This window comes from Eubalaena glacialis, chromosome 5 (genome assembly GCF_028564815.1).
Source record: "Eubalaena glacialis isolate mEubGla1 chromosome 5, mEubGla1.1.hap2.+ XY, whole genome shotgun sequence".
NCBI classification, from domain to species: Eukaryota; Metazoa; Chordata; class Mammalia; order Artiodactyla; family Balaenidae; genus Eubalaena; species Eubalaena glacialis.
The window spans coordinates 37,245,782-37,273,264 of NC_083720.1; the positions used below are offsets into that span (position 1 = coordinate 37,245,782).

General features: G+C 45.9%; 1 protein-coding gene across 1 annotated transcript in view; it reads right to left on the reverse strand.

Annotated features, from left to right (window-relative positions):
* The window catches only part of STK32B (serine/threonine kinase 32B), a 341,842-nt gene that overhangs the window by 43,519 nt on the left and 270,840 nt on the right, over positions 1-27,483 (reverse strand). Inside the window, exons 5-6 of the mRNA XM_061191226.1 lie at positions 22,565-22,602; positions 5,433-5,522 (exon numbers count right to left, since the gene is read on the reverse strand). Of these exons, the coding sequence (XP_061047209.1) occupies positions 5,433-5,522; positions 22,565-22,602 (128 nt within the window). The remainder of the gene's footprint in view (positions 1-5,432; positions 5,523-22,564; positions 22,603-27,483) is intronic.

Genomic DNA, 27,483 nt, shown 5'->3' on the forward strand with positions numbered 1-27,483 from the left:
TTCTACAAGCTATAAAAAGATGGGAGTGCTAGGGTCTCCCAGGCCACCATGCTGCGTCACTCCTCTATGCCTTTGCACGGACTGAAATGGCCTTTCCTTATCCTCACCTGGCAGGTGAGCTCTGAGCACACCCTGAGATTTTAACTCCTCAGATGGTCCCACTCTGGGGAATCCATCTTGACAGGGACCTGCTTAAATCCAGGCCTGCACAGCTCTCTGCCCCACAGATGTTGCGCCCCTTTGGACCCGGAGAGCATGACTCACCCCTGTGCCCCGGTGCCTGACTCTGAGCCTCACACCTCTGCAACACGCTGTGTTTGCTGAAAGACCACTCAGCTCTTCATTTCACCTCGGGTGAATAAACTCTGAAGCCCCGGGAGGCTGCTGGAACGTTTCTGACTCCTAATCTGGCACGTTTCAGAGAGTTTTTTTTTTCTCTGTTGGTGAATTCCATCTGCTTTTTTAATGAATGAAAATTCAGCACCATGCAAATATTTCTTCCGGGATCATCCTTCGTGAGCAACCTTTGGGAGCTTACTCGTCAGCCCGTTCCCTGAATCCATGTTTGGAACATTCTGGGAACTTGTTATTGGGCCTTTGAACTGAACAGCTCAAGTGAACGAAATCAACAAACCTGCCACTTGAGAGCAGGAATTTACAGCCCTGGGAACTGCAGGATGTGACCTGAATAAGAGAGTTTCCCTCTCACCCCCATTTTCCCCACTAACCGCCCACTGCTCAGCACTGCCAACCCCTACAGTCTCTGAAAATATATCCATTTGGTAAATCAGCTGTGCTCTCTAAATCCCATAAAAATCTCTCCTGTGCGTTCGTTCACTAATTCAGGACTGAAGCTCCTTTAATTAGGACACCAGAAGCCCTGAATCCTAGGTACAGCTGGGCCAATACACTTTTTTCTTGTCTGAGAAATGTGGCTTTCTCATACAAGAACTCAGTGTCAAAAAGGCAGCTTGGTACAGTGGCAAAAGCATGGACTTCAGAAGCAACGTAAGTGCCCATCCACAGATGAATGGATAAAGAAGATGTGGTACATATACATGATGGAATACTATTCAGCCATAAAAACAAATGAAATAATGCCATTTGCAGCAACATGAATGGACCTAGAGATTATCATACTAAGTGAAGTAAGCCAGACAGAGAAAGACAAATATCACATGATATCACTTATACATGAACTCTAAAAAAATGATACAAATGAAGTTATTCACAAAACAGAAGTAGACTCACAGACATAGAAAACAAACTATGGTTACCAAAGGGGGGGGGGGAAGGGATAAGTTAGGAGTTTGGGATTAAAATATACACGCTACTACATATAAAATAGATAACCAACAAGGACCTATTATATAGTACAGGGAACTCTCCTCAATATCTTGTAATAACCTATAATGGAGGAGAATGTAAAAAAAGAATATATATATTTATACATCTATATACATATACATATACACACATATATATAAAATGAATCACTTTGCTGTACACCTGAAACTAACCCAACGACTGTAAATCAACTCTATTTCAATAAAAAATTTTTAAAAAAGCATGGACTTCAGACCCAAATAGACATGGCTTCAAATTCTGGCTCCATCACTTGCCAGCTGTGTGACTCTGGGCAGGTTAGCTAACCTCTATGGGCCTCAGGTTACTCATATATAAAATGAAAGAGATGTAGACTCCTCATGTGGATCTTCTGGGGATTAAATGTAATGACAGACATCTGGTAGGGTCAAAATACATGTTGGTTTTCTTCTCCTTTTTGACAGTGGGGCCACTGTGGTGAGTGGCCAGCTGGCTCAACCCTGGTCTGCTTTCCCAGAGGCTGAGAGCCAGGACAGAGCTGCGTCAGAGATGAGTGCAAAGCCAGGGCACGAGGCTGGGGTAGCCCAGGAAAGTCTGCTATGAGCAGTGGCAAAGCAGGGGCAGAAAGGTCAGGGTTGGGAGAACATTGTCTTGAATTTCTCCAGTGGTCCAGAATCTACTTTCCTAGAGATCAATTTGCTTTTTGGAAATAGCCTCAAGGCAGTGGGAACTAATTTATAGGATTATAGAGGTGGCTCCAATTGGGAGATTCTTCTCTTATGTCACCTCTCTCCTCCATCCTCCCTCTGGAGATGATGACTCCTCCGGCCTCTACCTGCCCCTTCTGGCAAAATGCTCCTGGGCTTAGAATCAGTGTTCTTCTCTCCTGTCTCCTCCCTGGGGGATCCTGTCACTGCCGTGGCTTTGCTGCATCTCCGTGCCGGTAACTCCCGATGCACCGATGGAGTCCACATCACTCTCCAGTTGCTTGGAGTACATCTGAATGTCTTGAAGTTCCTACAGACCTCACTTTCAAATTCATCCTTCCCACCATCCCACACACCTGCTCCTCCTGCGGTGTTCCCCGCACAGTGATCTTCACTGTAATCCCCTCTACTGCTTGATTCAGAGGCCTGGAGGCAGCCTTATCCCCTCCTTCACTGCCATTCTCCATCTCCATGTCTGATCTCTGTTGAATCTTAAAGCAGGGACCTCCTTGGATAGAACTGCCCCAGCTCTGGATCCTTCTGGAATGGGATTTCAGAAAGATCGTCAACAGTGAAAGCCTTATTAAGGTCTGTATTCAGCATCCCAAGGGGATTCTCTGAAGTGGACAGACCCACTCATTGTATACCCTCTGGTGTTCACACTGACCTGGGTCTGCTCTCACCACCAAGGTCAACCTGGGTAGGTCCCCCGACCTCTCTCAGCCCATTTCCTCAACTCTAAATGGGAATAAATAATTGCACCTACTTCATGCTTGTGAGGATTAAATAAGGTTATGGATGGAATGCCTGGCACATACATAGTAAATACTAAAAAGTATTGTTTTTTACCATTATTTATTGCCAAACGTCATTTATGTAATCTATTTAGTAAGTTAAAGATGAAGGACACAATGAGTCCATTCTGGGGAGATGCTGACATAGTTTTTGAATCTCCACAATCCACATATAAACAATGGCAGAGCAGATAAATAGCGAAACCAAAAACCATGGGCAATATTTACTACAAAGCAAAGTTGTCCCCCCAGACCCCAAACTATAAGCAGGTGGGAACAAACCAGCAACAGTGAGAAACCCAGCATGGCAGTGATTTCTGTACAGAAGGAAACAAAGAAAAAAACAACACAGCCTATGATGGACCAGAGGACAGGGAACTCCAAAATAGTGAGCAGACATTGACTGGGAGGCAGAGCTGACCAGTCTGAGAATAGCAGCTGAAACTGGGAGGGACTTGTCCAGACCCATCTCAGGTGAGTGAAAAGGGCCCTCGGTAAGTTTTGCAGGAGCTGGAGAGTCTGGGACACAAAATCGCTCTGATCAATCCAGCCAGAGCTCCCATCTAGGAAAGATCCCAGGGAGAAACTGTTGGGAGTGAAATCAAAACTGAGCAGGAAGGGGGCCCCTCAGACCAAAGAAACAGGAGGTCCAGATAGAAGTGGGCAAGGAAATCCCAGGTAGCAAGCTGCCTTGGGATGTGACATGTCACTTAAACAACAGAAGAGGCAAATCTGTTAGAAAAGCTACCCTGAGCCACACCATCTAATAAAGGTTCAGAAAAACTAATATCACGTGAAAATGAGCAACAGAAAAGTATCAAAGTCAAATTCCATGTCAAGTTATAAGAGAAAGGAGAATAAAGAACAGAACAACATTGTACAAGGAAAGCACCTCAGAAAAGACAGTGTGGTGGATTGTTTCATAAATGGTTCCCCAATGAATCAGGCTGTCTGGTATCCATGCGCAGTGCAGTCCCCTCCCGTGTGGTCCCTGGTCTTCGTCACGTGACTTGCTTTGTCCAGTTGGACATCAGGAAATGTGAAGCAAGCAGAGGCTTGATAGGCACGTGGGAGTTGGGTTCTCCTTCTTGAAACCGCTGCCACCACGTGAGCAAGTTCTCTCTAGTCCCCTCGATAGGAAAGACCACGCAGAGAGAGGGGCCCATTTATCTCAGCTGTCCTGGCTGACCCAGCAGCTGAATGAGTGACCACAACAAAAACCAGCAGAAGAACCACTCAGTCAAGTGGCAGATAAAAAGGAACGAAACTGAGTTATTTGTAGTGAGGTGGATGGACCTAGAGACTGTCATACAGAGTGAAGTAAGTCAGAAAGAGAAGAACAAATACTGTATGCTAACACATATATATGGAATCTAAAAAAAAAAAAAAAGAAAAAAAAAGGTCAGAAGAACCTAGGGGCAAGATGGGAATAAAGATGCAGACCTACTGGAGAATGGACTTGAGGATACGGGGAGGGGGAAGGGTAAGCTGGGACAAAGTGAGAGAGTGGCATGGACATATATACACTACCAAACGTAAAATAGCTAGCTAGTGGGAGGCAGCCACATAGCACAGGGAGATCAGCTCGGTGCTTTGTGACCACCTAGAGGGGTGGGATAGGGAGGGTGGGAGGGAGGGAGATGCAAGAGGGAAGAGATACGGGGACATATGTATATGTGTGACTGATTCACTTTGTTATAAAGCAGAGGCTGACACACCATTGTAAAACAATTATACTCCAATAAAGATGTTAAAAAAAAAATCAACTGGCAGAATTGTGATAATACAGTTGTTATTGTTCTAAGCCACTAGGTTTTGACATGGTTTGTCATATAGCAGTTGACAACTAATACAGACATTAAGAATTAATAACTAATATAGACATTTAAAAATTATGCAAGATGTGAAAGAACACATAAATTATAATTTAAATACTCAGAAATCTGGCAAAAGAACTCAGGAAAAAAATTAGAAACAAAGGGAAATTATTTCAGAAATAAATACTTTACTACAAAGCAAATAAATGCAACAGAGAATGCTTTAAAATAAAGAGAAAGAAAAAAATGAGACAAAATTTAAACATAGGACGAAAGAGATAAGAAAGATTTGAAAATGGCAAATATTGAAGACTGACAAAGAAGACCCAACATTCAGATAATAGGCATCCTTAACAAAGGAAAAAAATGTGTAATAAAAAAAATGACATTTCCATGAAAAGTCCTAAAGAAAAACCAACCTGAAACCACATTGCAAGAGCACTGTGCACCTAAGAATATAGATCCAAAATGACCAACACCAAAATTGTATTCTGGCAACACTACTGGACTTTAAGGAAAAAGAAGAAGGGTTTGTTGTTTACTTGTTTGTTTGTTTTTCTCTAAGCTGGAGCCAACCTTTCTGGCTGAGTAGGAGTTCTCTAGAAAACACAGGAGGAGATGGTCTTCCTGGCAGGGGAGACAGCTTAGGTAAGGGCCAAAGGTGTGAGAGAGCACGGCACATACTGGGCATGGTTTGGGGTCTGGTGAGGGGTTGGGAGGTGGGTGAGGGAGGGGTGAGATGAAGCAGGAGAGGAATGCTGAGGCCTGAGGGGGTCTGGAATACTCACCCATGTAGGGCTTGGTCCCGGCCATGGAGGAAGCCTTTTCTGTGCCTTTCACGACCGTCGCTATGTTGAAGTCTGTGATGTGAACATGTCCTGGAGATAGAGAATCAGAAACCACAGTTAGCAAGAGCTGCAGGCAGCTGGGTTATTTCCTTGTCTGATTTAAAGCTGTGGTCTGCAAAGCGGTGGGTGGAGCAGGAAGAAAATATTAGAACTTTTATTTACATTAGTATTTTAATTGATACTTTAGAAGTGCCTATTTTGGGCAGCATCATTTACAGTAGCCAAGCTATGGAAACAACCTAAGTGTCCATCAACAGTCAAATGGATCAAGGTGTGGTATGTGTATATAGTGGAATTTATTCAGCCCTGAGAAAGAAGGACATCCTGCCATTGGGGACAATAAAGATGGATCTTGAGGGCATTATGTTAAGTGAGAAGTCAGACAGAGAAGGACAAATACTGCATGGTCTCACTTGTATGTGGAATCTAAAAAAAAAAGTCAAACTCATAGAAACAGAGAGTAGAAAAGTGGTTGCTAGGGGCCAGGGGAGGGGGAAATAGGGAAAGGTTGGTAAAAGGATACAAACCTTCAGCTCTAAGATGAATAAGGTTTGAGGATAATGCAAAACATGGTGACTATAGTTGATAACACTGTATTGTATAATTAAGATTTGCTAAGATAGTAGAACTCAAATATGCTCACCCTCCAAAAAATAGATACATATACATATATAAATATGTGAGGTGAAAAAAAAATCTATTTTATACGCAGGTTTTATAATGTGAATTTTGGTGGTACATGCATATTATTTATAAATAATCAAATATGTTGAAGACATAATGAAATTTTTATGGATTAAAGTTTAGCAGCACTGGTCCAGAGAGTGAAAGCTCCTGATAAATAAATGAGACAGGAGAGTCCAGACTCCCTCTCTCAGGGAAACAGTGGGTTGGGAGAGGGCACATGGAGAGAGGATTCTCATGCCCTGAAGACACCCTTGTTCTGCTGTCTGTCTGCTCTGGTCAGTGGGGGCCTTAGTACTGTACCTGATGAATTGAGTAGGGAGGGGGCTTGGGGGTTGAGACCACCTTGCATCCAGCCTAAAGTAACAGCAGCAGATGGGACGTGGGTGTTGAAGAACCCTGAGAGGGAAGGAAGAGGGACAGAAAAGGAGGGAGACAAGGAGATGTGGGGATAAAGGGGGAAAAGAAAGAAAGTGACAGAAAGAGGGTGAGAGGTGAGAAGGAGGAAAATCCAAAATAGTGAGTACTGGCTCTCTGGGGAATTTGGAACATAAAATAAAACCAGCTCTGTCCATCAATGCATGAATGGATACAGAAGAGGTACAATGGGTGTAGATATACAATGGGATAGTACTCAGCCATAAAAAAGAATGAAATTTTGCCATTTGCAGCAACATGGATGGACTTGGAGGGCATTATGCTAAATGAAATAAGTCAGAGAAAGACAAAAACATTATGATATCACTAGTATGTGGAATCTAAAAAATACAACAAGCTAGTGAATAAAACAAAAAAGCAGCAGACTCACAGATGTAGAGAATAAACTAGTACTCACCAGGCGGGGAGAGGGAAGGGGTAGGGGATAAAAAAAAGGGTTATTATGGGATTATAGGAAATCATGTGTGTGAAACTTCTGAAAACTGTAAAGCACTACAGAATTTTAAAAACACATAAAATAAAATAAAACCAGCTCTGAGACCCTTGAATACCTGATATAAATGCAATCACATTTCTTTCTGTTTGTCATCACATCATCTTGTGAAAATGGTTGGATTTTCACCAAATCTGAGAGCTGTGTTTGGGATGGTGGGGCTTAAATACATAGGTGGGTGGCATACACAAAATTGGGACATTGGGAGAGCCTGGAGGGCACCTCCAAGAGATGGACAGAGCCCCGCTAGAGCAGGTGCACAGAGGCCTGCTGAGAGGCTCATGGGAGAGGCGTGCCTGATGTGATCAGCCACGGTGGACGGAAAAAGCACCAGCGGTGTCACGTGCAAATCCCAAATCTCAGGCTCAATGGCCAGCACCGATATGTGACCAAGCTGCTCTGCCAGGCGCTCTGTCCAGTGCCCCCCGGGTGAGATGCAGCAGGAAGTCCTCAGTGATGATCTGCAGTACCCTTCAGCTGCTTGTGGATGAAGCTTAAGTCACCCAGCCAGGCCTTTGCTGGGAAACCTTTCTGGCAGACACACAGTGTCCCCACCCAGGTAGCATCTCTAGAATATATCCAGTCTGCTCCAGCCTCTGGGGTTGGGATGAGCATCCCTCCCATTCAGCCATCCGTGGTCCTATCTGCAGAGAGGCAGTGCAGTGCAGTAGTTGGGTGTACAGACTCTGAGCCAGGCTGTCTTGGTTTGGGTCTCAGCTTTGTTGTGACCAGCTGTGTGACCTTGGGCAAATAATCTCCCTGAGCCTTTGTTTTCTCATCTGTAAAATGGGGATGATGATAACAAAATACCCATCTCAGAGGGCTGTTGGGAGGAGTCAGGGAGTTAATACATATGAAATGGTTAGAGCATACTGACACACATGAAGTAGGGAATTTCGTATAAGCATTTACTCTTAGCAGTATTGTCCTGCCAAGGCATGGCTCCAATCCCCTCTCCAGCTAGGGCCAGTCTACCCCTGCATCCTCCATTGCCTCATTTCTAATACTAATGAACAAGTAAATTCACAGTCCTGTTTTCCACTGTAAGGTATGTGAAAGTAGGTGGACATCTGAGTCATTTCTGCACCCCACACCTGAACAGTTCCAAGCACAGCAGCACCCCTGGGAGGGAATTCTGGAATCTTCAAACATGGTTTTTATTTGGTTTTCTTTCATTTCTCCTCCTCTTAAAATTTTTTAATATTTGCATTATGAAAGTAAAGCCAGCTCATTATAATAAATCACAGAATACAAACATGTGTTTGAGTCTTTCCTTTCCCTGCCATATAACCACCCTGATTCATACAGCTCCTCCATTATTTCTCCCTTCACTTATGCAAACGTATATCCACATACGTTAGGACTTTGGTTTGTTCTTACAATAAAGAGCTCAATACTCCATGGGTCATTCTAAGAGTCACTTTTGCATTTAACCATGTATTGTGGACATATTTCCAAATCAGTATATGTAGGTCTACCTATGAGATCCACAATCCCTCCCTCCATTCGAAATCCATTGTTTTGTTTTGTTTTTTTTGTAATTCATTTGGTGATAAAATCTGACCTGGAAGTCCTCTTCATAGTTTTTTTTTTTTTTTCAATTTATTTTAAAAAATAAATTTATTTATTTTATTTTATTTATTTTTGCTGCGTTGGGTCTTCGTTGCTGTGCGCAGGCTTTCTCTATTGTAGTGAGCGGTGGCTTCTCTTGTTGCGAAGCACGGGCTCTAGGCACGTAGGCTTCAGTAGTTGCGGCATGTGGGCTCAGTAGTTGTGGTACGCGGGCTCTAGAGCGCAGGCTCAGTAGTTGTGGCACATGGGCTTAGCTGCTCCATGGCATGTGGGATCTTCCTGGACGAGGGCTCGAACCTGTGTCCCCTGCATTGGCAGGCAGATTCTTAACCACTGCGCCACCAGGGAAGCCCTTTGTAGTTTTATTTACTCTACTTAGGGTGAAAAGTCATGTTTTGCTATAGAAATATTTATATATTTGATTACAAGATGCTCTCCAAGTCTTGCTACATAGTATACAGTACATATTACATAATATAATTATTTTAAAATATTATTATATGTTATGTTAGACACACTATTTTCATATTATTATGATATATATTATCTAATACAAGTATATATTTAAGTCTGAAAATATCTGAGTTATGAAACCATATCTGGCCCCAAGAGTTTCAGATAAGAAATTGTGGACCTGTATTTGCAGAGTATTCCATATATGGTTATACCATATTTTATTCAACAATTCTCCTATTATGGCACTCAGGTTGTTTCCTGTTTTGTTTGCTTAATTGTTTGTCTTGTTCTTATAAAATATACAGCAGTAGTATTCTTGAGCTTACCTTTACATATTGGTACTTTTATTTTGACTGGATAAATTCCCAGAAGTGGAAGTGTGTAGTTAAAGGGTATGCATTTTATGTTCCAAAAACTTACAATTTATGGTACTATGAACAGAATATGAGTGTGTATTTCTCTGCACTTTTACTAGCACTAACTGTTATCAATAATTTTACTTACTGGCTGTTATCAGATGGTGAGAAATGTTATTTCAGTGCTGATGTGGCTGCATAGTTTTCATGTGACCAGTATCCCTGCAAACTGCCTATCTAGAATCTTGGTCAATTTTCAGTCAGAGCTCCTTGACTATTCAATACATTTACTCTTTTCTCTGGTCCATCTACTGCAAATATCTTCTTCTAGATTATTGTTTTTCTTTTGACTTTTTGTTTATAGTATCTCTTCCATATGAAAGTTTAAAGAATTCAAACAACATATTATTTTTATAGTTTCTGAGTATTATTTTTCTTATAACTTTCCAGTTTCCAGAAACCTATTCTACCCACAAGATTTTACACATTCCTCAGTATTTTCTTATAATATATATATATAATTTATATTTTATGTATCAATATTTAAATCTCCCAACCATATGGATTATATTTTTCTATATGGTATGATATAGATTCTGACTTTATTTCTTCCAAATAGATAGCTATTTGTTTCACCATTTATTGAAAATTTCATCCTTTCCCAATAACTTGTAATGTGACCTTCATTTTACATCAAGTCACACATATATGTGGATTTGCGTACGGATTCTCCCTTCTGTTGTACTGACCTATTGTTTATTGCTGGACCAGAACTATATTCATTTCATTACAATAGATTTGTAGCCCATTGTAAAATTAGATGAGAGTGGTCACCCTCATGATTGTTTCTTTTCCATGTTTTCTTGGAAACATGGAAAAGAATATTTATTCTCAAATATTTATTTTTGGAGATGACTTCTGTCCAGTTTTAGGAGATACTCCCATTAAGATTTTGATAATAATTACACTAAGTTATGCATTCATGTGAGAAGTGTGGTCATGTAATCCACCCAAGGTCATGCTCTGTCTTTCATTCAGTCCTTGCTTTATTCCTTCAGTGTATGTTTAGTGTTCTCTTCATTTAGACCTTGTAACTCCCTGGATAAATTTATTCCTAGATATTATATAGTTTTGGTCACTATTTTGAATGAGGATATTTTCCTTTTCTTTTTATACCGAGTTGTTTTTAGTACAATAAAAAGCTCTTAAGTTTTGCTTATTTATCTCCTATTTGGCTACTCTATTAATCATCCATAGCACAAGATATTATCTCCCAATATCCCATCTCCCCTTCTCAGATAGTAATAGAATTTTTAGCTGAGTTCATGCTCACCCAGTTAAAGACTATATTTCCCAGACTCCCTTGCAGCTGGCTGTGGTCATATGACCAGGTTCTGACCAATGGGATATGAACAGAATGATATTTGCAACTTTCAGGATATTTCCTTAAAGGGAATGAGAATTCCCTCCTTCCCTCCACTACCCCCCCCATTCTGTCATCTGTTATGTGGACTTGGGGGGATATTTTGGGCCACACAGATGAGGAGCAACAAAGTAGAAGCAGCTTGGATCACAGTAAATGTCAATGGAGGAGAGATTAGACTTTTACCAAAGAGAAAACTACTTCTGTTTCGTTAAAAAAATTTTTGTGAGTCTTTGAAAAGCAATTATGTCTCTCTTAAATTTTACAACCCGCTATTAATTTTGATAGTTTTTCTAGTGAGCCTTTTGGTGTTTCTAGGCATAGAAGCACATCATCTGCATACAATGACGGTGTCCTTTCCCTGGTTGAAGGGCTTAGAGCACAGTGGTTAAGAACACAGTCTTTAGAGTCAGATTGCTCAGGAACAAACAGCTGTGCTCCTGTGTGGGACATCTGCTGTTTGTGGCCACTCACATCCCCTTGTCTCAGCAATTACTCATCCCTGCACATCTGGCTGTGGAATGGGGCATGTGGCTCCAGCTGCAGCCAGCCAGGCTAACCTCACCCCTTGGCTCTAACAGTTGGCTCAGGGTTGGGCATATGAACCAATTGGGGCCCATGAAAACTGGGGAGATGATTTTCTAGGGATTCAGGAAATGAAGAGTTTTCTTTCTTTTTTTTTTCAGGAGCTACCTAAAGTGATATTCTCTGCCTTTGGCCAGTGTGATGTGGGGATATAACCACCCCCCTGCCCCCCACCCCCCAGGAACTGTAGAAGCCATTGGCTTCCACAAAGAAAGACAAGCTAAAGATGAAGCCTATCCTTGGAGAAGGCAGAGCTGCAAGGGTGGCAGAGAAATGGGGCCAAAGCCTGAGCGAACCCTGCCTGCAGCCACATTCCACTGGGCTTCAGCTATACAAGCTAAAAAAACCCCTTTATCGCTTACGACTATTTGAGTTGGGCTCCCTGTTCTTTGCCACACAGTGCTGGCATCCTAACTGATGCAGCCACTTACCATGAGATTTGGGCAGGTTATTTCACTCTATAAGCCTCTGATTCTTCTAATATTAATAAGTCCCTTGTAGGGTAGTTGTAAGCATTAAACAGGGTACGTAGGGACTGAGAATGTGACCTTTGAGCAAAGACCCAAAGAAGAAAGGCAGCAAGCCATTGGACTTCTGGGGGAGGAGTGTGATGGCAGAGGGAATGGGCAGCACAAAGGCCCTGCAAGGGACCAGCGAGGGGGCCAGAGAGAGAAAGTGGGACAGGGGCTCAGATGGCTTTTACTCCAAGTGAGAGGGTTTTGAGAAAGAGAGATACAATCCAACTCACTTTAGAATCACTTTGGCTTGTGTATGGATTGTAGGGGCAATAGTCAAAGCAGGGAAACTGATAAAGAGGGAGAAAAAAATGTATCCCCCATCTATTTAAGCTGCTGTTGTTTAGGGTTGCATAACTGGTACATAATTGGTGCTGAAGCGCATTTAATCCTTGAAGTACTCTTAGCAGGGGGGTATGGCTACCCTGTTTTTTACAGAAGACTAGCCTGAAGCTCCAGAGACCCGTGACTCATCCACGGTCAGCAGCTGATACTTGCGAAGCTGTTTGTCTCCAGCCTCTTCCGGGGCGGGCATTTCCCTCCGCCCCACGCTGCCCCCTTCAGGGCTGAGTCTCACAGCCCAGCCCTTACTTCCTCCCGGCCCTCTGGGGTGGAGGATCTGGGGCAGCTCTGAAGCAGACCAGTCTACCCGGGAATTCACGTCCAACAGGAGCGCCAGACAGCAGAATTCCACTTCTGGTTTCTGTACCGCGTGAGTTGATGCGCTGTAACTTCCCAGTGTGTCTCCTTTAACGGTTGAGTCAAGATGTGGGAAAGTGAAAATTAGTGCCACATGAGGTCTCCTCTGAGTTCCTTCTAAGGAGAGTGGAAATTTACTACAAAATGTGCAAATATGAACTGACTTCTCAGCTATTTGTTTTCTGTAAATTAAAAACATTCAAAATTCAGGGAGAGAAGGAGCCCAGGATATTGTGTGAGATCTGTTAGTACAAGTTTTAATGAGAGAATCAATAATCAGTAATCATCCTCCCAGCCCTGTTTATGAATCCTGAACTCCAGCCCTGCTTCTCTCCTTTCTCTGAACTCATGGAAATTCATCACACCTCCAAGACTCTGACACCATTTGGAATGCTTTTCCCTCCCCTCTGCCTGGCAGATTTCCATTCATTCTTCAAAACCTGGCTGGAGAGTTATATTACTGCTGGATGCACATCTAACCTTTGCTTGCTTGCTTCCACTAACAGGAGACTCACTACCATGAAGGGTGTATGTCTTAGTTGGCTTGGGCTGCTAAAACAGATTACCACAGACTGAGTGGTGTAAACATCAAGCATTTATTCTTCACAGTCCTGGAAGCTGGAAGTCCAAGATCAGGGTGCCAGCATGGTCGGGTTCTTGGTGAAGATCTTCTTCCTAGTTTACATGGCAACTTTCTTGCTGTATCCTCACATGGTGGAGAGAGAGAGAGCTCTGGTCCCTTCATCCCCTTACAGGGCACGAATCCCATCATGGGGGCTCCAACCCTATGACTTCTTCCAAACCCAATTACTTCCTAAAGGCCTCAGCTCCAAGTACCATCACACTGGGGGCTAAGGCTTCAACATATGAATTTTGGTGGAGACACATTTAATCCATGGCAGACTGACTAGTTTAGGCCTCTCCTCTGGACCCCGACCCATACCTCCACAGTCCCCTCCATTGTCATTCCCATGCTAGCATTCACCATGTTGTATCTGTCACTTTGTCCATCTCCTTGAGGCCAGGAATCCTCCCTCATTCATTTCTATGTCCCCAGTACCTTAGCACTGGCCTGACCTGGAGAAGGTTTGTTGACTGGCTGATCGACTGACCAAATAAAAGACTGAATGAAGGAAATATGGTAGGCAATCCTATCACCTTTCTTCATTCTTTGCTTCTTAAGGCTATCATGATATTTACAGGAGCTGACAACACTCCATTTCAATTTCTGACTTTTAAAACTGTAGCAACGTCACTTTTTCAGCTGGACCTCAGCTGATGGGACTCAGCCACCCTCTCCATGGTTTTTGTAATCACTAGTGCCCGTGTCAGGATTGGCACCACGAGGACCTGTAACTTGGGCTATTTTCCGAGTACAAAAGTACTTGACATCCATGTGACTTGGAAAAATTCTCACTCATTTCTTCATTCACTTAGCAATCACTTAATGAGCACCTCCTACCTGTGCATATGGGTGGAGGGGGCTTGAAACTGCAGACACTAAGGATGTGCCAGTTACCTGTGTCATGGAACTGGGGGGTGGGATGATGGAGATTACACGGGGCTAAGTCCCATCCACAGTCCCCTCATTGGGGTATAATTGCCAATGCAGAGAATCTTCTCAGTATTACCAGTAACAGGGACTCCTACTTCGAAGACTGATTCCTGCATCTTCCCTATATATTCCAGGAGAAAACATCCAAAGCCTTCCTGAATTTTGCTGAATTTTCATTTGTTTCTTCTGCAGCTACATTGCACAAGTGTCTATTCCTGCTCCACCATGCCACCCCCCTTCCCTTCTCCCCTCTCAGCCCCTGTAATGAAATAACCCCAAACCCGCGTGGGTATTTACCAAATGAGTGAGGGCAGTGCAGTGCTCTCACTGGGACCGACAAGGCCACAATCCAGGAAAAGACGGGGTCTGCTTGGGAGGGGATAGTCAACCCAACGGCAGGCTTTGTTTACTGCAGAGTGAGTTCTCTCTAGATCTGTCCTCAGGAAGCCAAGATTGGATTCGTGGCTGTGAATTCCTGGGAGTGAGTGCTAAGGTAGTGCCCACCAGAGGGCACTAGATTGGGAGTTAGGCTGACAGGGGCTCCATGTGTAAGAGATGATCTCCTCCTACATTATTTTCTGCCCTGTTTCCCTGGAATTTGGAGTAAAGCCTCATGGGAACATCTATCCCCACCTTAGCTGGTTCACAGGGTCTACATCATGCCTAAGCCAGAGGTCACAGTGGTGCTGCTGAAAAGATGCAGCTGGATGCCCAAGAGGGTGAGAACCTTGCTGTGGACCCAACTGCCCCGCCATGACAGGCTCACACGCTCACTGCTCATAATACCTGTACTTCCAAGATGTCAGTGTGATGCTACCCTGGCTGTGATACTTCCCTCAGGATCACACATCCTGGGCACTGTTCCCTCCTCCCACTTGTCTTCATGGAGATGACAGTGAATGTACTGCAGGACAGTGGCAGAAAGGGAGGGGGGGTGAGGAGAGAGAAAAGGAAGGAAGGGAGGAAGAAGAAAAGAAAGCAAGAAAGAAACCAAATCAAATTCCAGGGTACCAGCTTATCCAGGCTTCATTTGGCTTTACCTCAACCAAAGATTGACTCTGTTTTGGGGCACGCCTTTGCCTGATGTAGAATGAATGACCCTCTGGTTTTCTTCTGTTCTATTTGATTTGACCTCCTTCCCTATCTTGGACATGGGATGGGAAAGAAGGACTTTCAAAACAATCTGTGTGGGACTTCCCTGGTTGTCCAGCGTCCCCCTTCCAATGCAGGGGATGCTGGTTCGATCCCTGGTCAGGGAACTAAGATCCCACATGCTGCAGGGCAACTAAGCCTGCGCGCCTCAACTACTGAACTCGCGGGCCTCAACTAGAGAGCCCGCGTGCTGCAAACTACAGAGCCCACGTGCTCTGGACCCCGCACACCACAACTACAGAGCCCACACACCCTGGAGCCTGTGCACCACAACTAGAGAAGAGAAAACCCGCATGCCACAACCAGAGAGAAGCCCGCGCACCACAACGAAGAGCCTGCACGTCGCAACGAAAGATCCCGCGTGCCTCAATGAAGATCCCGCGTGCCGCAACTAAGACCAACGCAGCCAAAACTAAATAAAATAAAAAAATAATAAATAAATAAATCTTCAAAAAACAAAAAATCTGTGTGCTCCCTGCTCCCCCTGTGCGGGGGTGAACAAACGATAGCAGGGTACAAGAAATGCAACACGTGTGGGACTTCTTGAGCTCCTGGGCTGAGATTTGGGGGAACTCCCACCCAAGACGAGTTTCAACACCTTCCCCCTGGATATATTGTGATTTCATAAAACCTGCCCAGCCTTCACACCCTATTTGATTTGATGCTGCTTGGAAACCGCCTCCCCCAAGGCTTTTGAGAGGGCTCAACAATTCTGAGTTTCTTTCCCCTTTTCTCTACTTCTGTGGCTTTTAATGTTAAACTATATTTTGGGTTAATTAGTTACTGCAGCATAGCCATGGCTACCTGATCAATCATTTCCCTTCCACATCTCTGTGTTGGCATGTAATTTTATGCAATCATACTAATCACAATGAATTAGGTTTACAGAGAGGTTTTTATAAACTTTCTCAGCCATGATTTGCTCTTTGCAATGACTCTGAGAGGCACCGGGATAGAGACTATCTTTTGATACCTAGCAGCCTTTTCCACTCCATTCTTTCCTGCCTCCTGTATTATAAGGACCAGAAAGAGAGAAAAACCACATGTCCTGACCCTCTTGCAACTAGGGTTCTGGACAAGATTTAGGTTCTGCCATTCAAATGCACTCAGGCAAGGTGTGGAAGCAGAAAGGAAGCAGAAGGAGAATGTCATTTGAAGTCTGGAGTTACACTGTCTCAAGTCAAGGAAGTATGCATGTCTCCAAACCAGAAGCTGGCAAACAGAACTGACACACACCCTTCCCTGTCACCTTCAGAGGGAGCACAGCCCTGCGGACACCTTGACCTCGGGCTCCTAGTCTCCAGGACTGTGAGACAATACATCTCTGCTGTTTATTGCCTCTCAATTTGTGGGACTTTGTTCCAGCACCCCTAGGAAACTAATACAGGGGGCTATTTATTGGGGGTCCTCAGAGATTCCTGCTCTGGGTCTTCAGGACTTTAAGACATCACACTGTGCTAGACACTTCCATTCCCAGCAGTCTTCAGAAAGAATCTCATTACAAACCTCCCAAGGACTCCAGGCTAGCTTTATGCCACATTCCTAAGCTTTAGCCTTAAACTCGTCTAGAATAATGACACCCACGGTTGGCTCCTCTGACTTAGCAGAAACACCTCTGCCTCCCAGCTTGCCTGGGTGGCTTTTCCCACTTCCATCTCAACTGCTCCAATCCCTGCATCTGGGCTTCAGAATCAACACACGCCTGATTTGTTAATTTCCTGGAGTCTCGTGATGGGGCTGTCACGGCACATACAGTGTTTTGACAAGTGATAAGGGGGTGTTGCCGCTGGCCACTGCTGTTTTGGGGAACACTTATCACACTTGCCGACAAATATGTCAGCAACAGATGGAGAGGAAGTTCTTTGAAATAAGTCCAGTGAATGAGTGCTCTGAAACATAGCCTGTTAATAGAAAATTTGAAGTAAAGTCAACAGATTAGGAGACAATTGCCATTGAAAAGATAGTTTGTTATTCACAGTTCCTAAGAGGAGGGGTCACATCACACCATGTGGCCCCCCCCCCCCAGGGAAGCACTAGCGTTAGTCATGAGACAGAGGGAGAAGGGAGAAAATGTGGGCAAGAGCCTTTCTGGTGGTTTCTGTGGGAAGGAACAGGCAAGGCAGGGCAAGCAGGCTTAGGACTGGCTGGTCTGAATAATTTCAGGGGTTCTGGGGCACAGGAGCTGTCCCTGGCTGTCTGGATCCTGGCACTGGGGTGTTTAGGGCAAGTGGATAGTGGCCTGGAGTGTGCAGAAGTCAAGCATCAGATTACATGAAATAGAAGACATGGTGAATACGATGAGGAAACAAATTCATTCTGCTGGCATGGCTGCTGTGTCACCTGTTACTAAAGATCCAGGTGCGGTTTCTGATGCCCAAGCGCCCATCCCGAGGTCCCTGAGAAAAGAATGAGTTCTACACCTCACAGCCTGCTGTCCTCTGGCCAGTGGAGCTTTCTCCCTTGCCCTCTGGAATGCTCTGCTCCCAAATGCTCTGGTGGCCACACTCTGGAGGGAGGATCCAGAAAGCCCTCCCTCCCCCTCCCCCAGCTTCACTGCCCTTCTGCTCTGGCACAGCCTCACCCCTGCCCGTCCCAGCACTGACCCTACTGGGTCGGAATCACCTGTTTCCTTTTCTGTCCCTCCCTCAGCCCTGGCTACACCTTAGAACCACCTGGTAACTTAACCCCACCTTCACCCCCCAACCCCGCCCAGCACTTTCTCCTGCGAAATGAGGCAAGTGAGTGCCTCTGTGGGTGGGACCTTGGCATTGGCACCTTTTACAGTTCCTGGGTGACATGCAGCCGTGGCTGAGAAGCGCCACCCTAGACCACAATGTCCTCGGCCACAGGGGGTCTGTGTCCTTGGGTCGCCTGTCACAACGCCTGGCTTACGGCAGGTCTGCAAAAGTGAAGGAATTACTTTCTTGCATACAGAAGAGGACAGAGCTACAGTTGTCCCTCAGTATCTGCAGGGGATTGGTTCCAGGGCCCCCACTGATACCCAAATCTTTGGATGCTCCAGTCCCATGTATAAAATGGTGTAGAATTTACATATAACCTGGGCACACCCTTCCACATCCTTTTTTCCTTTTTACTTATAAATACCTAATACAATGTAAATGCTATGTAAATAGTTGTAAGTACAATGTGTATGTTATGTAAATAGTTGCCAGCTAGCAGCAAATTCAAGTTTTGCTTTTTGGAACTTTCCGGAGTTTTTTTCCTGAATGTTTGCCATCTGAGGTTGGTTCAATTCGAGAATGTGAAACCCCAGATAAGAAAGCTGACAGTATATGGTCAGTACATTTTGACCAAGGGTCCTCAGTAGACACTCAGGGCAAAACGCAGGCACTGCCCTTCTGTCTCTGACTCCTGGCTCTTTGCTCATTTGGGGGGAAGTCAAGCTCCCATGTGTTAAAGACCAGCCCCCCACCTGCGCATCTGCTGGATGATTGCATTAATCTCTGCAGTTCCTCCTCCTCTGTATCCTTCCTTTTGCCATGTCATTTGGCAGTGCCCAACCCCGGCCTGGTTGGGTCTTGTGAGTTGCTTTGCCCGCTGGGATGGCAGCAAATGTGAGGCAGGTGGTGGCTTAAGTGACTGGGCTTTCCCTGCCTCTGTTTCTGTTATGGCCATGCGAGGTCACACAGGGCTGGCCTGCCAGAAGGTGAGCCATGAGGAGCTGGGCCGAGTCGTCCAGTCAATGAGCCAAGGTCATGGTGTACCAGCTGGCAGCCAGGCGACCCCCAGACATGGGAGTGAGCACAGCCAACGTCACCGTAGCTGCCTGGCTGACCCTGCAGGACCTCAGTCTTAGGAGCAAGCTCTGCCTACAAGAGCTTAACCCCACAGGCCTGTGAGCTAACTGGATGCTTCTTGTTTATGCCATTAAATTCATGTGGTTATTCATCACCCAGCATTATTGTACCAATAGAAAATGAATGCAATCCCTTCCCCTTCCCTCTACAGTTTTAAATTCCCTATTTCCTGGAGCACTTTGCCCTCAGCCCTAAAGCACTCTCCACTCTTCCTCTCACACTGTGCTATGATGCTACATCCTCCTTCAACTTCATTTTACCTCCAGGTATGGTCTCCCTCTGCTTTTGCTGCTAGCCAAGAGACCCCAAATCTCAAAGTAGAATTAGCGCCCATTCTAGGAGATAAAACCAGCCTGAAAGATCAGAAAGCAGAGCAGACACCGGGGGAGCAGAGACACTTCTGTGAGAGTCTTGGATTTTGTATAACCAGCAGATCTTGAACATTTTAAATAAAATATGAATGCATTTATTTAATTATGCTTATAACTCACTGTAAACACAGCAACCAACTTGTTCTCTGAGAAAACACTTAATGAGATCGATCAGCAAACTCTTTAAATAGAAACACATAGTTATCTGTTTTGTAAACTGTTTTTTTTTTTAACGCATTTAACAAAAGAGTAAGGAGATCTATTGTACAGCATGGTGACAGTAGTTAATAATACTGTATTGTGTGGTTGAAATTTGCTAAGAGGGTAGATCTTAAATGTTCTCACCACTCACACAATAAGAAGGTAACTATAAGAGGTGATGGATACGTTAATTACCTTGTGTTGTTAATTTCACAATGTATATGTGTATTAAATCATCATGTTGTACACCTTTAAAAAATCACATTGTATAACCTAAACATATACAGTTTTTATTTGCCAATCACACCTCAATAAAGCTGGAGGGGAAAAAAGGCAACAATGACTAAGTAAGAAAAAAAGAAAGGAAAGCTGATGAGCATCTATCTCCTGTCATAAATCAGGGAAAGGAAAAACAAGCCACCGTCTCCTCTCTTGTCCTTCTCTCCTAGGGGAGAAGATTTGTGTTTTTTGAGAATTCTCTGCTCCTGATTTTCCTTCTGCACTGCCTAAAAAGGCACTCACTGGATGCTAAAGCTGATGGAGGGGAGGGTATCAGCCATTCACATCTTAGTATGGAATAGTGTTCAGTGCTCTGTCTCGACAGCAAGCTTGATGAAAAAGGAGCTTAGACAAGAGAGAGGAGGGTTCGAATCCTTGGGGAGTGTGTGGGATGCTGCAAAGCCAGAGGGCAGGGTCAGGACACTGTGTAAGGCATGTGGGAGATGGTGAAGGATGGGGAGATCTGGGAGGAAAGTGGGAAAGGGCTGAGGGGGAGAGGACGAGCACAGAAGGGGAGGTAGGAAGGGATGGACAGAGATCCAGGAGCTCAGGAATGAGGGAACCCAGAGAAGGCTGTGTGAGCTCTGACCCGAGGCTGTAGCATCAGGCATGAACTACGGCATCAGGCAGGCCCTGGTTACCCCACAGGCTTGCTGAGTCTCATTTCATCCTAGAGGAAATGGCTGAATTATTCCTACTGCTTGGTGTTCCTGCCTTGATTTTGCTTCTGGAAAGCTGCCCAGGGCCTGAAAGGTCTTTGTCCAAAAGTCTCTCTCAAGTCTCTAGGCAGGGGCCGTGAGGATCCCAGCCAGAACCCTGCCCGCCACACCCCTGGTTTCCAGGACAGCCCTGCCAGGGGTCCTGCATCACCCAGCCTGTGCCTCTTCTTCCTCCACCTCACCTGCTTCTGTGATCTGAGCAGAGAAGGGACAGGAGAAGCTGAGAACTATAAGCTAATACAAGCCTTCCTGAGCACCTTTATGTCCTGGTGCTGGGACAGTGGCTGATCTTCAGCACCTTGTCTTAGACCTTTGCCACCCTGCAAGGTGGTATTACTTTTGTTTTGCAACTTGCCTGAAGACACACTGGGTCTCAGCTGGTTGGGGGACCAGCTGAGACCCAGGTCTCGGGTTCCTGCCTTTTAGATACAAACTGGGGACCTTGATTTGCAGCCTCAGCTATGCTCAGTTTCCCCCTGGCAACCTAAGGTCATCCTTGACCTTCCATTCGGCAGCACAGGGATTTCACCTCTCCGCCCCAAAGCACTTGGTCTGGTTTCAGCCTCTGGCAGGAGACTGGAGCCCAGATGGTCCCATCCACCACTCCCACTCTGTCTCCCAGTGCCAAGGGGTTTATACAACGAGGTAGGATTCCCTGAGACACACTGGTGACACACACAAGTCCTAGAGGGGCTTCGGGCTGGAGCCACAGCCTCAGCCTGCGGGAGGGAGTGGGGGAGGTAGGTCAGAGGAGCCGTGTAGAAGAGGCGGCAGACTCATCCCTGAAAGATTCAGCAGCACATCAGAAAAATCCCCACCTGCTCACTCCGGCCCACACTCCCGAAAGCCCTTGGGAGATGAGTTCCTGAAGCAACATCAGGGAATTTAGTCTCCAAGACTGCCATGATGCTTGGCTGCAAAGCTGCCTTTGGCATGGACTGCAGTGGAGTGTCAGTCATTGCTGGACTGCGCCCTGGACTTGTGGTCCTGACTTGACTGGGCACCACATCCCTGGGACTGGCTCAGAACACAGAGGCCCAGGTTCTCTAAACAGGACAGGGTCTGGCCTCTGATTCTTACCAAGTCCCCCAGGGTATTCCGATAAGACCAGGGTTGGAGAGCCGCTGACATGGAGCCTTCTCCATGGGCCAGCAGTGTCAGCCTCAGCTGGGAGCTGTTATAAATGCAGAATCCCAGGCCCACCTCACTCCACTGAATCAGTTTAAGAAGATGCCCACACTCCGTACACACATAAAAGCTTGAGAAGCCTGGATGAGGGAAGGCTTAGAGGATTACTGATGACTGATTTCTAGCTTGCCAAGCACACCCTATCGCATTTGATCCCCACGACACTCTGGAAGGTGGGTATCATTTTCCCTGTTTTACTGAACATGACATTGAGGCTTAGAGAGGTGAGTGACATTTCTGAAGCCCCGGGTTCACAGGTCGGGGAGCAGGGGTGGGAGGCTCAGAGCTTTCCAACCTTGTATCCCATTCCCATTTCTGCCCTGTTGTCCTCACACCAGGACGTGAACGGTGATGTCTTTAGATATGAAACCATCAAATACATTGGACTTGACTCACCGCGGCAGGACACAGACCAGAAATTTACACAGGTGTTCATTCACCAGGATTGAAACAAAAGAAGGCTTTCTAGTCAACCCTAAAATCCAACTCACCAGGACCAGGACCAAATTCCCAGAGCCTCCAAGTTCCCACTGAAATAGTCTCTAGAAAGCATTCATAACAGGCTTACCGTGTTCATCCAGCAGTATGTTGTCTGGCTTGATGTCTCTGTAAGAGAAAACAAAGAAGCTGAAAATGTGATTTCTGGAGCCTACCGAGGAGCACGTGACAAACATGACAACTGCGGATAAATGCCTGACAACACCTAGAGTGCTTGTCTCTCCCCCGGCGTGAGGGCTCAGACAGGGAGCAGAAGAGTGATTGTTATGATAGTGGAGCCCCGTGTTCTTGCTTCCTTCCCTTTCCTTTTCCTGGAACTGCAAGTGGATTGTGTGAGTATTTTTCTCCTCAATATTCTTAACGATTTCTGGCCTCTTGAGTCCCAGGAGTAACTGCTCACTGAGCACAGGGTCTCTACTGGTGGGTACAGACACTTACCCTTCCTGATGGAATTTAGCTCTCCCACCTTGCTAGGTACTAAACCTCCCAGGTGTAATGGTCTCTGCTCTATAGACCCGGGAACTGAGGCTCTGGGAGGTTCAGTAACTTGTCTTGGTCAGCCTTGTCCACAGCCTCTGCCAGTTTTTGTACAATCTCAGAAGATTTGACATTTATTATAAAGAAGTGAATGGGGCTTGAATTTCTAAAATCTGTGATTTTTACATGGAGCTTTGGAAAGTGTATGCACGTTCATGATGACTAAATCAGGGTTGAAGATGTCAATTCAGTTTCTTAAAAGATCACACCCAGCAATCAGCTGGTTTTTGTACAGTCTGTGAGCTGAGAAGGGCTTTTACATTTTTAAAAGATTGTAAAAAACAAAACAAGACACACACACACACACACGCACAAAGCAAAAATGAAAAGAAATGTACAACACAGACTGGTGTGACCCTCAAAGCCTAAAATATTTATCATCTGGTCCTTCAGAAGTTTGCTGATCCCTTTTGCACACAGCGGGCCATGTGCAGCGAAATCTCGGCTGGGGAGTTTCTGGAAAATTCTGCTCTATGTCATCATTATAGCAAAGGGCTCCCAACTCCAAGCTGTGCTTTTTAAAGGCAGGGGTTTTGCTTTCTTCACCTCTGCACCCCTAGCATGGTGTCTGTCACCAGCAGACACAGTCAAAGGAAAACCAGGACAGTAGTTAAAGCAGTAAAGACAGATTTTATTCAATTGCAATCACCAAAGGGGAAAAGACACCTCGGCATAGAACTGGGCTCAATTCTGAACACAACGGGGACAAGTGGGGATTTGTAGCCGAGGAGCAGGTGGGGATCGGTGGAGACATCAGAGGTGAGGGGGGTTCAGGATTCCTGCTGATGGCAGGCCAGGGTGATCAAACCACCCGGGCGATGAGCAACCTGATCAGAAGATGATCGGGTCGGGAGGATGGGGGATTCTGGCTAAACCAACTTAGCAGGTTCTTGCTAAGACCGGACAATGCAGAGACAACACAGAAGTACAAAAGACGAGGTCGGGTTTCAGAAGAACTCAGAAGAGCCTGAGTAGAGTTTGGGTGGGGGGGAAAGAATCTTTGTCAACACACAGGAAACACGGAAGAATGAATGTGAGAGAAACACAGCTTGGAGAAACTCAGTGGACAGCTTCAGCTCTGATTCACCCATCATTAACATGCATACACTTTCCAAAGCTTCGTATTAAAGCCATAGGTTTTAGAAATGCAAGCCCCACTCACTCATTTAGAGTAAATGTCAAATCTTTTGAGACTAATGACAGCTTTCTTCGAAATAAAAAGTGATTGCTCCTGAGTTTATCAAATAGCAATTCTACCTGAAAACACACCACGGTTATTTGTAACAATACGAGGTAATGCCTATGGCTTTGGGGAAGAAAGATACACTCAAACCATAGCTTTAAATTTTCATTTTCATTGTGACTTGTGAATACTGATGAGCATGAAGCCAATGGAACCCCAGCTGCCAAGTTCACAAACACATGTCCCTGGTGAACAGAGATTGGTCATTAGGGGAGTCCCCAGGGGGAGGATGAACTTGAGAGCTCACACAATTAAAACAAAAGACGGAAGACCTGGAGTCAAGTGTTTGTGGCTCAAATCAGCAAACACTTGGCCCCTGTCTAGGGCCTCTCCCAGGAGGGTTTCTCCAGAAAAGGTGAGAAAAGGGAAAATAAATGCTTGTCAAGAATGAAAACACAGCAGCAAATATTCAAGAGCATCCTTTCTTTAAGGTGTCCCTAGAACTGGGATGACCTTGTTTGGGGTGTGCGGATCTCGGAGGAGGTCGCCGTGGACCAGGGGCATGAGCCCCAAAGGCCTGCAAGGTCCCTGGCCTGAGCTGCCGCCTCCGCTGATGCTGAAACTGCCCTGTTTTGGGGTTTTCTGCCCACCCCTCTCCTTTTCTTCCTTCTTCATCCCTCACTCCCTCCTCTGACTTCTTCCTTTTCCTTCCAGGGCATTCCCGGGATAGTCCTCAAATGCCTCCTCCTGGCAGGTCTGGGCAGAGAGCTGGGGACACAGTCCCTCCCCTCTGGAAGCTCAGAGTCAGTGGGAGAGGGAGACATGCGGGTGGGGTGGCACAGAAGCCACGGTGCAGGGAGACTGCTCTGGAGCCTGGGGGAGATGGAACTGGGGCAGCTGGAGAGGGAACGGCCGGCCAGGGAATCACACGGACCAGTGGGGACCAGGGCGTCAGAGCCAAGAAAAGATGGGGCAGTGGTGGCAGACCTAAGGAGAGGTGACCTGGTATAGTAGGGTGAAGAGTGTCCCCCACAGAATTCACGTCTACTTAGGACCCCAGAAAGTGATATTATTTTGAAACAAGGCCTTTGCAGGTTCAAGGAATTAGTTAAAGATCTCAAGATGAAATCATCCTGGGTTTGGGGGGTCCTAATGCCTGCCGTCTTAGAAAAGAGATGGAGTTTGGACACAGACACAAAGGAGAGAAGAGGCCATGTCAAGACAGGGGCAGAGACCGCAAGCCAAGGAGAACCAGGACCCCCCAGAAGCTGGAAGAGGAAGGAAAGGATTCTCCCCCGGAGCCTCTGGAGAAGGCTGACCCCACTGGCACCTTAATTTCAGTCCTGGCCAGAACCTGAGGTCACGAATTTGCGTTTTTTTAAAGCCATCAATTCTGTGATAATTTGCTGCAGCAGCCCACAGGAGGCTACACATCTGGCAGAGCAGAAAGGGAGCTAATGAAGGAGGTGGGTACATGTCAAGTGGCAGCCAGCTTCCCCCACTGACCACGGTGTGACCTTGGATAGGCCCACCATCCATCAGAGCCCGCATTCTGAAAGGCCTCCGTTCGTGGTCTCTCATATCATGAGGACCAAACAGGGGCACAGATACGAGTGGCTTGGTAAACTAGACCCCAAGGCTCCAAGGAAAGAGGGTGTCCTGCCCAGGCGAATCCTGCTTGGGAGCCGACTGTCTGACACCCCGGCGCCTCTCCTGCTATCGGGGTGACCTCCCTGTGCCTCGGCTTCCTTTGTGGTGTGGACTAAATGTCTGATACATGCCTCTGTGTCGGCTCTTAGCACGGAGGGGAGTCAATGGTCCTCAAGCATCTTGGGGGCATCCCTTCCATGGTCACTGGGGCTGCAACAGTGAACAAGGCAGACCCAGCAAATGGAACTCGCTTCTAGGAGGCTGACAGGAGCGAATAAGTGACACGACCCCAAGTTGAGACAAGTGCTCTGAAGAGAACAAATCAGGGTCTAGAAAAGAGACCTGCTTTTGGTAGGTGGCCAGGGAAGGACTTTCAGAAGACGTGACATTAGGTTGACATGTGAATGACAAGAAACAGTCAGACGCAACCCGGGAGCAAGCTCTCATCTTGCAGATGAGTCCACGGAAAGCTGGGAGGGTGAATGGCTTAACCTGTGACATCTGTCCAGCCTAGGGAACAGGACAAAGGTGGTGGGGTCATTCCCATGATTACAGGCTATCAGACTGAGTCCTGGCGGGCTGGAGCGGGAGCGGCCACATGGCAGGGACCTGCGGGCACCTCTAGGAGCTGAGCGCCAGCAAGGAAACGGAGGGACTTCATTCCTGTAGCCAGAAGGGACTGAATTCTGCCAACAACCAGGAGAGCTCGGGAAAGATCCAGAAAGATCCAGAAAGGAGTGCAGCCCAGTGGACACCGGGGTCGAAGCTTTGTGACACCCTGAGCAGAAGAGCCAGCTAAGCTGTGGCCAGACCCCTGACCTGTGGAAACTCTGAGGAAATACATAGATACGAGTTTGTTTTAAGCCGCTCATTTAGTGGAAATTTGTTCCGCAGGGACAGAAAATTGTTACGATAGCTATATGATCTTGGGCAACGTATTCTGGGCCTCTCTCCTCATCTGGAAAATGGGAATGATGGTCCCTATCTGACAGTTGCTGGGCGTGTACACGGAGGTGCTATCATGCAAGGCTTAGCAGGGCTCCCAGTGCGTAAGAAGTGCTGAAATAAATAATGATGAGGGTCCTATCTCTGCTCTTTAAAAGGAGCTAGGGAGGCCTCAGGGGCGGATTCTTGAGCTTTTAGCAAAGTGAATTAGATCTCTTTCATAGGAGACTCACCAGGGAGACTCCTGCAAAGCCTCACGGAGGAGACGGGAGTCTGATTCATTTGGGATTTAATAAGAATAACATTTTATAGGCAAAGCATCTTATCAGAGCCTCTAGGTTAGCGGGTTCCAGGACCATTTCCTCCGGTTCCACGTTTCACATTGATCGTATCTCAGCCCAAGCACGTCATCCTGCTGAAAATGGGCCTGTGTGTTCAGAAAGGGCATGAGAAGCACTGCGAGGATAGGCAAGTCTGCGACAATGTTTTCTGAGGACAGGCCCCATAATTTCAGAGCTGGGCAAAATGACACTTTGATAGAAAGTGTGCATGCGAGGCTATAAAACCTGGTTCTGCTTTTGAATTATCCCCCAGCCCCCAAATAAAACAAAGCATAAAAAGTCAGTTGGGCTATTTAAAAAAAAAAAAAAAAAAGCACAGAAATGGCTCTGATC